The 18,347-nt window shown below is 33.4% G+C and overlaps 1 protein-coding gene across 6 annotated transcripts in view; it reads left to right on the forward strand.

Annotated features, from left to right (window-relative positions):
- The first annotated feature begins 6,358 nt into the window (after positions 1 to 6,358).
- The window catches only part of LOC128991301 (MYND-type zinc finger-containing chromatin reader ZMYND8), a 73,156-nt gene continuing 61,167 nt past the window's right edge, over positions 6,359 to 18,347 (forward strand). For 5 of the 6 annotated variants that reach the window (XM_054414080.1, XM_054414084.1, XM_054414085.1 and 2 more), the window contains exons 1-4: positions 6,406 to 6,579; positions 10,347 to 10,431; positions 11,926 to 12,064; positions 16,444 to 16,912. In XM_054414080.1, coding sequence (XP_054270055.1) covers positions 10,353 to 10,431; positions 11,926 to 12,064; positions 16,444 to 16,912 — 687 coding nt within the window. In that variant the 5' untranslated portion in view covers positions 6,406 to 6,579; positions 10,347 to 10,352. Of the gene's footprint in view, positions 6,580 to 10,346; positions 10,432 to 11,925; positions 12,065 to 16,443; positions 16,913 to 18,347 lie in introns of all 6 variants that reach the window. The other variant, XM_054414082.1, reaches the window with a different exon arrangement.

Here is an 18,347-nt window from a genome sequence, read left to right on the forward strand (position 1 = left end):
CCTCTAGGGACCTCAAAGCAAAATAATTAAATCGGCCCCGGGTCCAGGTTTTACCATGAGTACTACGGTAATAGCTTATTCCCTATATGGGAAATTCGCATATGTTCGGAAATAGTTTCAAGAATGTTTTAACATGTTGGGCTGCAGGGTATTGATTACATGGTTATTGTATAACCTATTTGTGGCGTAGACTAGGATAACTAACCTCCCTGATTCCGTGCACGACTCATCACAGTTCACAATCGCTTTTTGAGCACTATTTCCTAACCACTGAGAGTCCGGACTGTCTTGAGATCCTGCATGGAGGAGAAGAAAATCGGAAAAGAAATACCAAATTTAACTCCTAAAAGAAATGTTCATGGAGGAAGTTTCGTTTGTGCATAACTTGAATTAGACTCTAGATAAACGAATGCCGATGCTTGATGGCAAATCTGTGCGTGTATGTACCTTGAATTTTAGACCAAAATTAATTATGAAAATCGGTCTGTTAAAAGAGCCGAACCGACTCGTATAACTAAGAAGAGAAAACCTAAGAATTTTGTATAGGCCTATATATATCACATTAATTAATTCCTTAACTAACAGTTGTAAACTTCTAAAAATGTATCTTTGTAAAAAAATCAACCTACTTTAAACACTCTAAAAATAATAAAATAAATCTTTCAAAGTAAACTTTTGTAATGTTCAAGTTCACGTATTTGAAGTCTATGATGATGTTTGACACAACATACTGAAAATTTAAAGAGGATGTCCACATTGCAGGTGGTTATATATAACTAATGATGTTAATCTTCATGTTTTTTCAGAGTTTTGCGTTTGGAGTTATTTTATTATTGTAACCCATCATTGGCAGATACCTTTTTAAAGATTTTTTTTATAAGATAATAAATTATAATCCTATAGTGATATTAACTAGTATCTTTTAATGATAATGCATTTAAATATTTTTAATTTGGATAAGTAACGTTTTAATATTGACCTAGCCTCTTTTCCCTAACATAATATCAACATAATTTGTTTCTTATTCATATATACAATTAGTGTGTCATAGTTGCATATTGAATTCATTCAGAAGTAAATATAAAATACAAGTAAATACTTCCTTGGTATAAAAAACAGTGCTTATGTTTGTTATATATTTATGTTGCCTATCCTGTTATGATCTTATTGTTTTTATTATTTTAGAGGGTTTGAAATCGGTTGTTTTTTTACAAAGATAAATTATTTCATCTTATTAGTGACTTAATTCTAATTTGTAACATATTTATTACTTAAAGGGTTTTTAAAAGCAAAATTGTTTGGACTGATCAAGAAAGTTACTGAACAGTTATTATTTTAAAACTGCTTGAGTCACCTGTTCAGGTTACATAATTCCTGGTTGTAAACATTTGGTAAACCAGGTGATGAATTGGGATTGCCAGAAATTAAATCGATCGAGAGCTGCAAAACCATCTCGGTCCGTGATACGAACTCTATTTTTTACCACACTATACCCTATTACCTATCTTTTGCAGCCAAACATGTTTTTTGTAAACCGACGTAGCCTAAAAGTTTTATGTCTTAAAAATCAATAGGAAATAAGTGTATTGTTCGATTGGAATAATGTTACCAATGATATACTATATTTTATTGTTATGATGTTTATTTTATGGTGTTGATAACAGAATACAATTTCAATACTCAAAACGGAGTTATACAAAATGCAGGTCAAATGTTGAAATACCTTTTGCATAGTAACCAAAACAAAACGCCTAGTAAACTCAAAGTCAGTTATTTAGGCTCCATGGCATGAAATATATTAAGCAACTTTTTCATGAAGATCTGTCTCTGTACCTTCATCGTTTCAACTAACAGTTGTAAGAATATTATTATTATTTATTGCTTTCTCTGTAAAAATATTAACAAAATAAATATTTTATAAAGGTTTTCAGCATTTTTTCACTGGAGCCAATATTTAGGCCTACACTTAAAAATAATGTTATATATGGTACCAAAGGGAAACCATGGTTATTTTGGGAGTGGAACCACGCTGATCGGTATAAAAATCCCAGAGAAATTGATGAACATCTATAGAAAAAAATACATTGGCACAAACGAATTGAGAACCTCATTCTTTTGTTGGTAGTGGGGAAGTCGGTTAAAAATACTCACAAGTAACAAATACAATAGATAATTCTATTGTAATTCTATTGTAATTCTATAATAATTCTATTGCTATTCAAATAAAAGAACAATTAATTTAATTATCAACATCACATTAACTAAACTAGAACAATCGCAATAAAACACTGGTGTTACAAATACTGAAATACAGTTAGCCGAGGCTCTGCACGTACAAATCACGCTTAATGGAATCAAGCTGGGTGTGAGTGTCGTGGTCGTGTCCTTTGTGCCAAGGTGGTATTCCTTGCTCGCTGGTGCTCAGTGCTGGCGCGCGGGGCTTGTGGACGCGCGTGTGAGAGCTATAACGCGGTAAGAGTGTGTTTGTGTGTGTGGCTGTACGGCGAGACCTCTAGCGCTCCTAGCCTGACCGTACTGAACTACGTGGACAGCACGCAACTTCGCCGTACAAGCGCTCGAACATACCGACCCCTATCCCGCGGAGAATCTACTAAGGGAGTATGTTTAATCTATGCTATAACTGAAGGTAGTACAGAATTAGAGAATGGAAAAAGACGTTGGCCGTTATATGTTCTGTTTTATTTTATTTTATTTCAACGGACATTCCATTTTGAGGAGTAAAGAACCATGGTCCATTCCTTTGAGGTGGCCATTCCATGGTCTAGGAGTAAAGAACATTGTTGACATTGTACCATTGACTTTGGATACTTTGCAATACAATAATAAAGCCACGAGCCAATGCGCTAGTTGATTCCCCTAGTTGGTACTAACCACGAATACTTGACTATTATTCCTAGTATTTGTGGTACGAACACAAAACAATTTTACGGTGTGTTGATTTTTATCAGAGTTGCTGAGCATCTCAGGCATAGGTAGATAGTAAATGGCTGGTTAGCCCAGGGGTTTAGTTTATTTTTACAGTATTTATTTTTTGCTCGTTTCTACGCCAGTAGCATTTTTGTAATGAAGTCAAACGCATTTAAAGGAAAGCGGTCCAAACTCAGTGCTCGCCTAACAATCAAAAGGTCGCTGGTTCGACCCTATGGTTCGAAACTGGACCAAGCTGTTCTTGATCATTGGGCTTTAGATCCTGGCTAATCAAACAGCTGGTCTTAGTTCAAAAAAAAGCACCCGTATTATCTTACAACATTCTACACTCACTTCACTCATATTTGTGTGAAAATATGCACTTAGGTGGAGTCACCATATCATTGATTGATAATTGATAGCATAGATAAAACATGGTATGTTTTATCTATGTTGATAGTTTGAAGTCTCCCAGTTGCAGTGATACTTTGTTAAGAGCTTGGTAAGGCCCCTCGCCCACTATACGATTTCGGTCGTACGACTCGGAACGACAACATTCCAATAGTGAACCATTGGATCTTTATGAGCGTTCGATCGTAAGATTCCTGAAGATAGGAGAGATCCTCAGCAGACGAGACAAACTTGGAGTAGACTACAAAATGTCGTCCTGGGGTTCAATTCAATTCAATTCAATTATTTAAGATGGGGACGCCACTATGTGCGTATTTTAACCCAAATATGAGTGAAGGATGAGTGTAGGATGAGTGGCGCGATCTTGTAGTCTTGTTAGTGACTAAGGCCGACATGTTCCTTAGACACAGCTGTTAATTAATAGCCCATACAGCTAATGGCAACTAAGGGACCTACAGTTTATAGTGGAATCCGAACCACATTTTTCCTTGTAATTTACGAATTGGTCTAATTATCAGGATAATACTGCGGATAGTCGTAGTACTCACTAGTGCGGACGTTAATCCACACCAGGTTATTTAAGCACTATCAAACACTTCAAAATAATATTTAAAAAATGCTTGCATTTTGGAAATAGTGTTTTGAAGTGTTTTTATACGGGGTTTAATTGCACAAAAACAGTCTTTAGGTAACGTAAACCAACAATTCAATTCATTATAACCTAAACTTTACCTTACCTAATAAAAAAAAACGTATACCTTCAAATAACTTAATACCGTCACAAATTCGCCTAAGGCCCGACCGACCACCCTGACATGTCTTTTCTGGCATAACAGAAGTTGGCTGACGTTTTAGAAGTTTGGTTCGGTTAGGTTATGTTAGAACACAACCCATTTACTATATAACCCCATTTTAGCAAATTTCCTGAGGATTAACTTCTTTGTGTTCCACCTAGCTTTGTCTTACCTTATGTTTATTTAAACATTATTGCACATTTTAACAACTATATTTTCAGTAATATTCATCAGCGGTGATGGTAAAAAAGATGGTATATTTGAATTCATGAGGTAAAAACACAAAATAAGACATCAAAATTAAAAATTCGTTTGGAGGCACCTATATAGTAAATAACTACCGATTTATGTTAGATTTTGTGTTTCAGTACCAGTGTATTTTGTGAATTTTGTGTTTATAAGAAGGGGAGTAAACACTCTATTAGTATTTGGAAAAACTAATTACTGTACAAAGTTATGTTCATGGGTTGCTTGGAAAAATTACAAGTCAGTGATAGGCTAAGTTAATTATTACCACAAAAAAAGATAATTTTCAACTTCAGAGCAATAGAAAATTGTAAAATAATTCAAATACAGCATAATTTATTTTGCAGTCACTGAAGTGCTGACGCTGGCTGCTAGAATGATATAAACAGAAAATCGACACAAATTGAATACATTCTAATCACAGGTTTTATTTACGTCGTAGGGCGAAAATAGGGAAGTCTGTAGATTATTTTTGGTCAAGTTTTACACCACTGGACGACCTCTAGTCACTATAATGATCTATGCTACAAGGCTATGGCCACACGGGCGGGTTTTTTGAAGCACGAACGCAGCGTGAAATCAAGCGAAAATATGAGCTGTTAAACGGGGAATGCCACACGCAGTGTGTTTTTCTGCAGTAGCGGGCGCGTATTAGCAGTCCGTTTTCTGTGGTATTAGTTTCAATGCTACTAAAACATTTCGCATGTTTTTACGCTGCATTCCTGCGTGAAAAACGCCCACGTGGCCACAGCCTACATAACTTGCTTTATTCAAAGCTAGATACAAGATTAATAATAATAGACCTCTCAATCATGTACATACTACTAATCAATAATCAATGGTACATTTTTCACACTCATTTTGTAATACAGAAACAGTGGCTAATGGCAATACTGATACTTTTCGGGGAAAAGGTACTTCCTTCTTCCTTCATTATCGCGATTTGGAGATGAGAGTGGGAGGGTGAAGTACTGAAGTAAAACAGATGGAGTCATTGGAGCTGAGCGTGAGTGAGTCGTGCAGAGCAGAGCATTCGATTCGATTGAACTGGAGGCGGGGCGGTGAGGCGAATCCCAGTCCAGTTCCATCCAGTTCCAGTTGCAGTCTATGGTTGCAGTTGCACTGTACTGACAGTGGCACGGGCTAGTGAAAACTTACTATCGATAGTCACACTATCGATAGTTTTCGATAGTACTATCGATAGTACTATCGATAGTCACTCAAATGGATTTTTAATGCATATAATATTGTATATATCCTGCCTGCATGAGTTTAAACAATGGTTTCTACCTAGTCGAAGATAAAGCTGTATCAGATTATTAATTTTAACAATTTATGAGTGACGCCCTGGAGCCCCCTTTATGTTTTTTTTCCAAAATATTACAACATTTGTATAAAATAACAATAAGTTTGTTTAACGGTTACAACAATAAAAAAAGAAAAATTCTCTTACTATTTTCTTTTTATTATTCACTACAAAAATATTTTTTTACTCACATAGCATAAATAATATATATATATATTTTATGACAATCTAAAACCATAGATCAAAGGAAAATACCGTATACCGGTGTCTACTATGTATGCTAAAACTCATGAGGCAAATGTACCCATAAGTCCGGTAGTGAATTAGCAAATGCCCCCGCTTTCAAATGTTTGAGAAGGTAGCCTACTTGTCTACCAAGCTTTTCTACAATGAATTAAAAAAAAATAGTCTATAATATTAACTATAGGTATGCATTAACAGACAAACAATGAAATGTAAGAGTACCAGATAATGATTTCTTTACTTAATTTAACGTAAAAAAAACTATCGATAGTCTCATCGATAGTATAATACTATCGACCCACTATCGATATTTTCAAACTATCGATACTATCGATAGTACTATCGATAGTAAGTTTTCACTAACTGGCATCTGGCTGAACTGGCACTGGCACTCGCTATCAGCAGACTCAGAGCGCAGACGGCAGACGGAGCACGGAGACGTTGTCGTTGTCAGTTACTGCACAGTGCACACTGTAACACTCAGCCAGGGCACTCAAGTTTGATCTGAGAGAGGTAGAGGAGGAAGTAGTAAGGTGTTTCGGTGAGGAATGCGAGCTTTGACTAGTCTTTTAGTTTAAATGTCTAGAAAATAAATTCTATTATCACAGTGGTAATTTGATTTTAATTTTCTTCTTAAAACAGCATGCAAAGGTAAAAATCCAATTAATTTTACATGACTAATAATTAAATACTTCAAGTAAAAAACTATTTTATAGGTTTAAAATTATGTACCTGTACTTTGAAAGTGAAAATTGAATTGTAAATAATTTTAAATGGCTAAAAAATTAAATACTTTAATGTATACAAGAGGTTAAGTTACCTTGATTCTGTCCAAGTAATCCTTAAGTCGGCATTAGTGCGCAAATACTTTAACTTATTAAGTAACAAACTATATTTTAAGTTTAAGATATTGTGTACTTAGAAAGTGAAAATTGAGTTATAATTAATTTTAAATGGCTAATAATCAAATACTTCTTATTCAGTAACAAACTATTTTGTAAGTTTAAAATTGTGTACGGTTAAGAAAGTGAAAATTGAATTGTAACTTTATAAAATACACTAAATACCGGTTTCATACAGATTTCTAATTTTAATTGACGAAAAATTGGCAAACGTTACCGGTTCATACATTTCTGCTTATTGTAAATATGATCTTACTAATCTTACTAATATTATAAATGCGAAAGTTTGTGTGTTTCTTTGTTTGTGTGTTTGAAGTTCAATCACACATTAATTACTGGATGGATTGGGCTCAAATTTGGCATGATGATAGCTCACATTCCCGATTAACATATAGGCATATTTTTTCTCTCAAAAATCCTTTCGGGCTCCACCCCAGTGGCTCTAGAGTTTCCCATGTTAACCTTATGAGTACTCATATTTAAATGGAATTAAAGAATTTAGTCAGCTGTTTCAAATAAAAGAGTTGGTTCTATGATATGCAAAGGCATTAAAAGTTATAAGATTTACCAACAGGATGCAGCACTATTATATTTTTTTTTCATTTAAAAAACTGTGATACACAATGAGAACTGTCTGTTTACAGTTATGTTTATGATTTTAATTTCACGAATAATTTGTGATATTTTGTGAATCTTTAATAATTTATTTTTTTCTATTGTTTGGACAAAGTGGTAGAACATTATGGCTATGGTAGATGTGTAATACTATAGTATACTGTAAATTTAAAGAAGCAAATTTTATCATACTTTGTCCTCCCTCATTGCAAACGCTAAGCTTGAGTATAACTGTACTAAGCATTTTATACTTATATGCCACTCCCGTACGAAAGGACGGGTACTCTGCTAGTATTATAAATGTGAAAGTTTGTGTGTTTGAAGTTCAATCACACATAAACCACTGGACGGATTGTCCTGAAATTTGGCATGATGATAGCTCACATTCCCGATTAACATATAGGCATATTCTTATCTCAAAAATCCTTTCGGGCTCCGCCCCAGTGGCTCTGTAATTCCCCATGTTAACCTTATGAGTATTCATATTTAAAGGGAATTAAAGAATTTAGTCAGCTGTTTCAACTAAAAAAGCTGGTTCTATGATATGGAAAAGCATTAAAAAGTTATAAGATTTACCAACAGGGTGCAGCACTATATTTTTTTTGCATTTATGAATACAGCTAATTTGAACCAAGCAGCAACAAAAAACTGTGATTCGCAATGAGAACTGTCAAAGTAGGATTGTTAACAGTTGTGTTTATGTTTTTCATTTGTGATATTTTGCGAATTATTGATAATTTATTTTTCTCTATTGTTTAGGTGAAGTGGTAGAACATTATGGCTATGGTAGATGTGTAATACTATAGAATACTGTAAATAAAAAAAAAGCAAATTTCATCAAACTGTGTCCTCCCTTATTGCAAACGCAAAGCTTGAGTATAACTGCAATAATCATTTTATACTTATATTCCAACCCTGTACGAAGGACGAGTACTCTGCTAGTTATGGTATAATTTCGTGTATTGTCTTACCGTAATCAAATCAAATAAAATATATTTATTTCCATTCGGTACAATAAAGTACAATAGGATAGGTCAGATTGCATTTTACAAATTGTCATGAAGTAAATTAAAGTAGATGTAAATATAAAATTAAACTTAAATTATATAATATACTAGCTGACCCGGCGAACTTCGTATCGCCTAAGTTATAGGTTTCCCCTAAGACAGACCGATGGAAAGAAAGTACCGTTACGTTTAATTTTCAAGATGATCTCGTTCGCATCGCTCAATCACGTCCTGGTTGAAGTTCGTTCGCTACACTCACTCACCTTTGGGTTGGAGCTGGTTCGCTACGCTCACTCACCTTTAGGTTGGAGCTCGTTCGCTGCGCTCACTTGCCTTCAGGTTAGCTCGTTCGCTACGCTCACTCGCCTCCAGGTTGAAGTTCGTTCGCTACGCTCACTCACCTTTTGGTTGCAAATTAGCTGTTGTCATAAATGTAAAAGAAATAATAGTGCTGCACCCTGTTGGTAATCCTTGTAACTTTAATGCTATTGAACATCATAGAACAGAACCAACTTGTGTAATTGAAACAGCTGTTAAGATTCATTAATTCCATTTCTCATAAGGTTAACATGGGAAACTCCAGAGCCACTGGGGCGGAACCCTTTTAAGAATTTCGAAACGGGAAATAGTTTACGTCCGATTCGCATACCTACAGAATTTACACACCAAATTTCATAACGATCGGTGAAGTCGTTCCGGAGGAGTTTGCAGACAAACACTGTGACACGAGAATTTTATATATTAGATAGAACAAAACAACTAAACAAACAATTTCTTCTTCAAGCTGGCCTGGAACATCAATAACATATAAAATAGAAAATGATTTCTGATAACATCATATCTTAATAAAAAAAGAGAGGATTAGTTTTCAATAATAGTTTTAATGTGAACTAAAACAGTCACATTAAAACAGTTTAATTAGCATAATTATTATCTTATTTTGTTACTAAAACGGTACAAGTAGTGTATGGTTGATAAATATATTAATTATATAAGTATTCCGAGGATAAACACGCTTTCGTTTTATTGTCTTATGTAGTAGGATGGTAGACAAACTAACTTTTGGCTGAAATTTCATTCGTGCGCCACCGGTGCCATGTCAGAGGAAAAGTGTTAATGACCCTATGAAAAATATTAATTTCAGAGTAAAAACTAAACAAATTACCTATGTAGTATTAAGAAAAATTCTCTATGTAAAATATTATTAAAAAAACTTTTAAATACTTGCTATAAGACAATTAATCCATTTGTATTGCAAATGCAACTAGTTTCAGCACCTATGTGGATCCATCATCCGGTACAAGGACGTTTTCTTTCTTTGTATTCTTTACATAAACATTTCTATCTTTGAATTTTTTCAACTGATCTTTATGAAACTTGGTATGCATGTTAAGGTAGAAAATACTAAGAGAAAATTCATCTTGATTAAATGTAAAATTTCAAAATGGTGGCCATTTTAATTTTTTAAACTTAAATTACTAAAAAATGACTGATTTTATTGAAAATGCCTGCTTTCAGTAAACAGTTATTTTTGTTTTAGTCATACTACAGCTGATGAAGTGAATGTTTATGTTTATATGAATGTTTGTATGCTATCTGTTTTATTGGTCCAATTCATACAAAACATCCGTGACGAGGTTTATTTATATGCTGTACTCTGAGACGCTCCAAATTTAATAGAAAAAAAAATATTAATCATGTTCACGGTGTACTGCTTAAACATTTTGTGCATGTGGTGTTCATAAAATCTCTTTGGCATTCGTCCATCCTGTTTCTGGGAAGTTAAATTGCGTAAAGGCTAGGCACATTATAAAGACTGTACCGTACTATTTATGTATTTTAATATGTTTTGAGTTTTCATCTATATACAGTACCAAATTATGTTCTATTCTAGGGCAGTATGGACACTCCAAGCAAAAATGTTGAAAACCAAAGAGTAAATGATGATAGTGCTGTACAAAGCCAAACAGACCAATGTGGTAAGTTAAAATTGATTGGGTTTCTTTCAAAGTTAGAGGGCCCTTATTTTTACAAACATAACAATTAATTGAATACATACGTATGTAAAGCAAAGACTTAATTATTGACAGTGATTGACCATAAGAAGTAGACGAGGAGCGAAAACTACAAGAAGGCATCATATTATATTAATTTATGTTACATCAATTTATTGATTCATATTCTGCCGATCCCCTTCCAGTCACATCAGTCACTGGGCTTCCTTTACTTTAATGTAATAATTCAAATATCTGTACCAATAATATCATCATCAGAAAATCATAGATGTTTTCAGTAAAAAATCATCGATAATCAATGTTTTTCACTTAAAGCTTTTTGTCTGCTTACTGCATAATTAACCTAGCTTCCAAGGCACTAGCTGGACATTCAATATTGGCAGTTTCTCTTTCATTGGCAAGACAAAATATCAGTCTTAATTGATTATGCTTGCTTGAGCAGGAGTGCTGCTGCTAAAACTTATTGCTAATGCATTGATTTTGGCAGCATTTAGAACAAGCACCTCAACAATGTAGATAGTTATCTCACTCCCTTGCCTAATTAAGTCTCATCTAGTTCTCAATATTTTTTTAACCTTTCAATGGAAAAATACAAAAAAATAAATTTATTTTTAAAGACTATCATTTAAATTTAATAAAATGATTACATCGAATTACGGATTAAACATCGATAAATAGATAGCTGGCCAAAAACATCAGTAACCTACCATATATCACGTCAGAAACATTGGCTATCGATGCCCAAACCTAGTTGGCCAACCTGTTAATATGTAAAGGACAATAGTCAAATACATTTAATTTACTGTTTGAGTCTCTACCCCACAGCTGTATGTCTAATCTGGGACTCGTCTCCACTTGAGTTTTCAGAATTACACTAATAACTAGTTAACTTAAAACGGTGAAAAATCAGTTTTATGATTGACGTTGACTATTTTGTACTGTTTCCTTCCTACATATTGAACATTTAAAAATAAATAAACGTTAGCAATCTGACACATACTTTCTACCATTTTCAACAACCTTTAAAATGGGTAAGCGGTGGGAGTAACTATGATATTTTATAGGGTAAATCACAATAGTTGCAAAAACTTTTGAACCGTAATTGTTTTCCACTATTTGTTGTTACACTATTTTGTTTAGAATTATAAGGACCATAACTCACAGTAATTTTAATTGAAACCAGATTTTTATGGAGAAATAACAACCGTAATTTTTACGGAATTGGGACTTTTATCATTTTGTGTAGAATTCAGGACTTAACATACTAATTTTTTATCAAAACGTTCAGGCCATTTTTGAGAAAATCCAATTTTCCTGTTTTTATGGGAAAATCAGCATTAAAAATCAAAATTTAAACAAATTAAAAACACCTGGAGATACCATGGAAGACTATTTCTCCATACTTTGTATAAGGAAAAAGGAAAAATAAAAAAAATTATTTTGTGAAAACGTTTTTAGTGAACCAAACGTCTACCATTCAAAATGAGGAAGAAATAAAATTGGAAACAACATGTGATTCCACGGCAGCTGTTGCTACATCAGAGACCATCGAAAAACCCCCTGAGGAACCTTCCCCAGAGCTTGGGGATTTTATTGTGTAAGTACTGAGTATCAAATTTACAGCAAGCAGTCTGAAGCTTTAAGGCTTCGAACTGTAAGCTAAGGTTAAAGCTTTGTGAGCTTAAAGGCTTTGTGACGCAGAGGTAAATTTACCCCTGTTTCACAAAATTTAAATATTTTTATCAGTTAAGATTTTGTTCAATAAAATCAGTTAAGTCTACACTGGTTAACTGATTAGGTATACCTGGTATGATAATAGTTTTGGAAACTTTGTCCTGAAAAAATGTTTATTGTTCAAATTCAACATTTTATGCTATTGCCCTAATGATAAAGTTTTTAATAAAATTATGGTCCAGGCATAACAAAGAGCAATCTGAAATACCCCCGCTGTAACCAACCTGCATAAACTAAACGAATTTCCATTTCCTAATTGGATTTTAACTCAAATATTTCCTTAAAAGTAGCAGATTTATTCCCCATTTAAGTAACAGTACCAGAAGGGCCGAGCAGGCGTCACCGGTTTACTTTAACATGCTAACTCTAGTTGTAAGAGGATACCATGTCACTGCCCTCGCAATTAAGTCATAAATTAAAAACCTCTTGGGTTAAGGTTTGTTTGTAATTAACCTGTTCTATTTTAACTGCCAGAAATACGGTTTTATGCCAGAAATAAATACTATTTGCAACATTTTGAAGGAAAATTGTTGAAGCCATTTTCGAGATCTTTAAATAAGCAAGCATACAAGCAAACATTGCTCATATAAGAGTAGGATTAGGTTTATAGTTTATAGGACTATAGGACCTATAGGAGTTTATAGGTTTGCTTACAGGAATGTATTAGGCCTAATGTGTTTTTTAGTGAAATATTTATGGCTTTACTATTGTAAATAAGTGTTTGCCATGTGTAATCACAAAAGTATCCATAAATAAACAAACTACAGCAGTTTAATTACTCTCCTTAACATAAGAACAGGTCATTTTTACTGTAATTATTAGACTTACATCAACACTTCAAATATACTAGATATAATTTGTTTAATTTTTTAAGCTTATTTAATTTTAATTCTTAGACTACTTTTAATAAGCAAAAAAATGTGTGGTTTGATAGTAAATGTGTGTAAGATATGTACTGAAGGTAAAAAGTATACAAAATTACTAAGATTTTCCTTTATTTCAGCCTCACAGTTTGGCAAAATTAAATTCATCACTTTATTGGTAATAAAATAATAACAACCAAAAGCTTCCATGCTAATCAAGGGTTACAACAAAGGAAATTTTCATTTAATTAACAATTCAAATAAAACTTAATTTAGTAGGTTTCATTAAAATAAAATGAAACTGGAATTGATAAAAGGTAAAGGAACAGTGAAGGTCAAATTGGAGACTGCAGAAACAGAACTGTCAACTCTGTCTGTTCCACTTGGCAACACTGTAGCCAGAGCAAGCAGGCTGCTGAAGGAAGGGCGGTAAACTGTTTTTGTACCTTGCCCTTGCCTTTGCCTCTCCTCTCTCTCTCTCTCTGCCTGGCTTGGACATTTTGTTGTTGTAAGTGATGTTAACCTACAAACAAAGGTCCTACCGGTGAATAAATGACATTAGTGTAGTTTTAATCTTTTAAATGTAAAAAAAAATGGTAAGTCATAAAACTGGCATTTATTTAATATCACTCAATAAATTTAAACAATTATGGAGTGTTAAGGGGTAGTTAGTTATGTTACCCATGATATTTGAACTAATTTGGTTAAATAAGTTATCCAAAATGCATCTGTGGATTTCAGAGACATTAGATTTATTCAACATAGCCTATTTGAAAGATGTAAAGTTGTTCTGTAGGTGAATGGTGGCTGCACTTTAGTATCTGTCCTAAGTTATACTCATTCGAATGAAAACTAAGTTTATCGATATATAGATTATTCTGTATCTATTATCTCATTCAGTTTGTTAGGTTATGTTATATCGAATGAACTAATCGATATATCGGATATATTCATTCAAATGAGTGTAGGACGGATACTAAAGTGCAGCTTGATTGGTATTGGGGAATTTAATTAGGCCTAATTTATAAATTTGCTATCTACCAGTTATTTTAGTATAAATTTACTGAATCTGCTATAACTAACAAGACTTAAAGATCACGCCACTCATCCTACTACACTCATCTCCAATCGTACTTGGCTTAAAATTTAAAAAAAGGCCTACCGTACCTACCTTTGTATGGTCGCAATTTCTAAGTAAAGTATTAAAGTATAACTTAATGATCATATACGTTGTATGTATGGTATAAATTTAAGATCATCCTAATAATTTAATTTATCTGATAAATCCCATCAGACTATTTCTTTAAAACCCCAAGATTGGCAAATTGAAAGTAACTGTTAACAAAGGTTTTTAGTTATTGTCAGTCAAGTTACTGAGTTGTTAAGCCTGAAATCATAGTTTATATCAACCGTGATTGAAGTCTATCATGCGACCGAGAATCACACTGGTACTTATTAAGTTAAATCCCAAATGGGACACTTTCCATTTCACTTGCCTTGTAAAAAAGTTACCTGAGTTAACTTAGGCATATTATGTTAGATTCCTGGCGTATTTGATTGCTGTACGAATGTGTTTCATAATATGTATTGGCTGTCATGGGAAGAATAAACACATTTCCAAACTAAACTTATGGTGATAATAAAGCCTATCTACTAAAACTAAGATATTTGGACTGCTTTTCCGTTACATGTTCCTGTAGTAAACTTGTAGCTTATATTATGTTGGGTTCTAAATTGAAATATAACTTTAAAAACATTAGCCTATTGTTAATCAGTATTTTTAACCAGGCGTGGACAGTGAAGTACCGGTATTTCCGTCTCGTTTTCTTTAATTGGTTTGCTAACTCTCCCACGTACTTGTGTTTAGTACAGTAGCCAAAGTTACCCTAGGTTTGATTTCATTGTCAAGGATTTTTGCCAAGGAGTTTTAATTGTTCTTATCCTTAACCAGTCCTAGTCTTTAATTTATAGTAGGTATAGGATTTCTGATTTTAGTTATATTGGCCTAATCGCCTATCAAGTTATTTGGTATTTGATCTTACCCTTGTAGGTTTGTATGAAAATTAAGTTATGCTGAAACTAAGGGCCTGTAAAAAGTCGAGGCAGTCAGAGTCAGCATACGATAAATTTAGAGACAAAACAAAACTATGCGTTAATAATCATTTCGCCCATTCATGAACCATTCATTTAATTTTTCATTTAATTTTACTTTTCATTTAATTTTACTTTTCACTCATACAAAATAATAAAACTAAATTGCACCACTTTAACTTCATGATCTTTATAGCAACTTAGCAGACGCACAGGCACAGCCTATGTCTGCTAATTCCAGAACTAATTAGATAGAAACAACCTTTTACACATGTATATAGTTAATTAGTTATAGTTAGTTAGTTTAGTTTTGCATAAAGCCCTTTTTTCTTTTGTACATTTGGTTGTGTAATTTTTATATATGTGGTGGAATAAATTCATAATTCAATTCAATTCAATTCAATTCAAAATCTTAGTGAATAACTTAACTTTTAGTAGGCTGTAAAAACTAGGGCTTAGTAGTTAGTACATAGCTGAGTCTTCGTCCTATAATCATAGATTCACCTATAGGCTAATCATAGTCTAGGCCCATGCAAATTTTGCCTTGATGATATTTAATTTTAAGGTTTGTATTTTTTATTAATTTGCGATGTTTAATTGATATTACCGGTACACAATTATAGCTAATATAGTGTAGTTTTTTATTTTATATTTTTAAAAATGAAATGATGTCGTAGGCAACAGCAACTTCCAAGCTACAGTTAAAAGAGCGGAACAACGACAACAAAGCTCTCAAATATACCCCTTAGTTTTCCCATCTAGATGCTTTTATAATTTAAATTGTTTATAATAAGTTAAGCCTAATATCAAATTTAAAGTATTTTTGGAAATAGTTTAAGTTAGCCTATCTATTAACAAATGCAACTTGGATAAACACTTACCTATTTTAATCCATTTCAAAAGCCTCTTGTCTTCTTTTTTCACAAAACAGACTTTCTTACCGCTGTAGTACAACTTTTAGTCTGAAAATTGGTGATGACTAGTTTAATTTGAAGCGCAACCTGCCAACATTGCCAAAGCTGGGAAGATATCAAAATAACTACCAGTAGTTACAGTATATAAATACAACTTATCTGGCTTGTTTTGTCTTCGATCATGTTTTGTGTTGTGTTTTGTTTATTAATGTTTTGATGTTTTGCAACTTAGACAATGTCGAGCCTGCAACTAAGCTAGATGACATAATTTAGCTGACTAAAATTTGGACTACAGAGGAAGCCTCACTTTTTGCATTTTCGTTTTTACTAAAGTTTTCCTATACTTTTTACCTATGGCATTACTTATTTTTCAGTGGAGATAAAATGGATGTTAAACCATCTGTGATTGCCAATGATGCAGAATCGACAACGGAACCTTTGAAGACTCAGGGTACCGGTACGCCAGAATCAGACATTCCCCAAACCGACAATAAACCAAGAACAAGAGATGGTTCTGAGTCATCCCAAACTCCCCCGGCCAACAAAATCGCAAGGTTAACTCCACGGGCAACTCGATCGAGCCAGAACCCAGATTTTGCAGCCAAACAACGGAAGTTCTTAGACAGAGTTCACGATCCTATAAAAAATAATAATAGTGACAGTGAGAACTCTCAGAGCTCACCCGCAGTGATGAAAGGAAACAAGGAAAACAAACCAAGGTCTGCAGAACGTAAGACTCCTGTACAATCAGACTCTAAAAAAAAACCTGATAAAGAATCAACTCCTAAAAGACCAGCTGATTCGGATGATGAAAGTTCTCCAAAAAGGAAGAAAACAAAAGAGGTAGTGTTAACTAAATTCTATTTCTTAGATATTTTAATCGATTATGTTTGTTAAGCAATTTTTGACTACCAAAGATTATGGTTGTTTTAATTGTGTATAGGCCTACTTGCACCGTATAATCAAAGTTAATGGAAGAAAGTTTTTTTTCAAGGTTACTACTTAAGTATGTTGAGGAATGTAATGCACTATTCTCAAATTCAATTTGCCATAGAGAATTGCTGGGGTGGATCCACGGTGGGGAGGGGGAGTGGGGAACGTTCACTCCAAAAGATTTTTTTGGTCAAAATATAGGTAGGTCTACTAAATTTATTATTTTAACATAAATAAATGAAATCACTTCTAATTTAACAGGAATAACATTTTTATCTTTCAAATTTCAGTTTCACGATGAAAAGCTAAAAAACTCATATTATCATTAGGATATTGTAAATGTTGATATGCATTGGGAATGGAGTAGCTTAGCAATCAAAACACGAATGTAAAATCCCTTGGTCTGAGTGGGAGGCAAGACATTGTGCACTGCATAGACCTTCTTGTATTCTTGTTCTCACTTTTCCCATCGGACATCTCTCATTTTTGATCACCATGCCATGTTTTTGTTTGTTTGGATGTGCATTCTTTGTGATTTGAATATTAAACGTAAATATGGTATTATTTTTAATTATTACATTTTTGTGCCTAAAGATGTCTGCTTTAATAATATTATACAAGTATACTTCAAAATCTAAAGCTAAAACTAGTGGCTGCGTGAAAACTTAAACACCCTAACCTAAATTCTTGACCTGACCTGTGTGACCACTGTAGTTGCACTGTTGCAGTTTCCTGCTGTCAGATACAGCAGTAAGTCAGTACCATTGATTATACAGAGGTGACATATATAATCCATATAGTGTTACCAATCCAGTTAGATTTAATTACCTGGATCTAGATTATTCATATTCCCATGATTATTATATTCATTAATCTTTTTATAATCTATTTGGAACGCCCATAATGCAATACAAACATAAAGTAAATTCTGATATTAAAAAGGTTCAAATACCTGCTATCAAGCAATCCATTTAATTGCTGTCCCAACTAGTTTCGACTCCTATGTGGAGTCATCTTTGGGCGGTACAAGGAATTTTTCTTTCTTCACAAGAAGAGTGTCATATTTAACATGTAAAAATAAATAAACATTTACACATGACACATACACATATACGGACAAGAAACATTTACGGTAACTGATCAGTTACGACAACAGACAACGCTAATCCGGCAATTAAATGGATTGCTTGATAGCAGGTATTTAAACCTTTTTAATATTATTTGGCAATCCAGAGGCTAAAATCCACAATAAATAATTCTAACTATTAAATAATATTTCCATAGTGAAGTGAGTAATTTTTTGACAAATTGCTTTTAAGTTTGGGTTCAAATGTGTTTAAATGTC

Source organism: Macrosteles quadrilineatus, unplaced genomic scaffold, assembly GCF_028750875.1.
Source record: "Macrosteles quadrilineatus isolate MER2022 unplaced genomic scaffold, UCM_ALF_1.0 Scaffold_4__1_contigs__length_99947679, whole genome shotgun sequence".
NCBI classification, from domain to species: Eukaryota; Metazoa; Arthropoda; class Insecta; order Hemiptera; family Cicadellidae; genus Macrosteles; species Macrosteles quadrilineatus.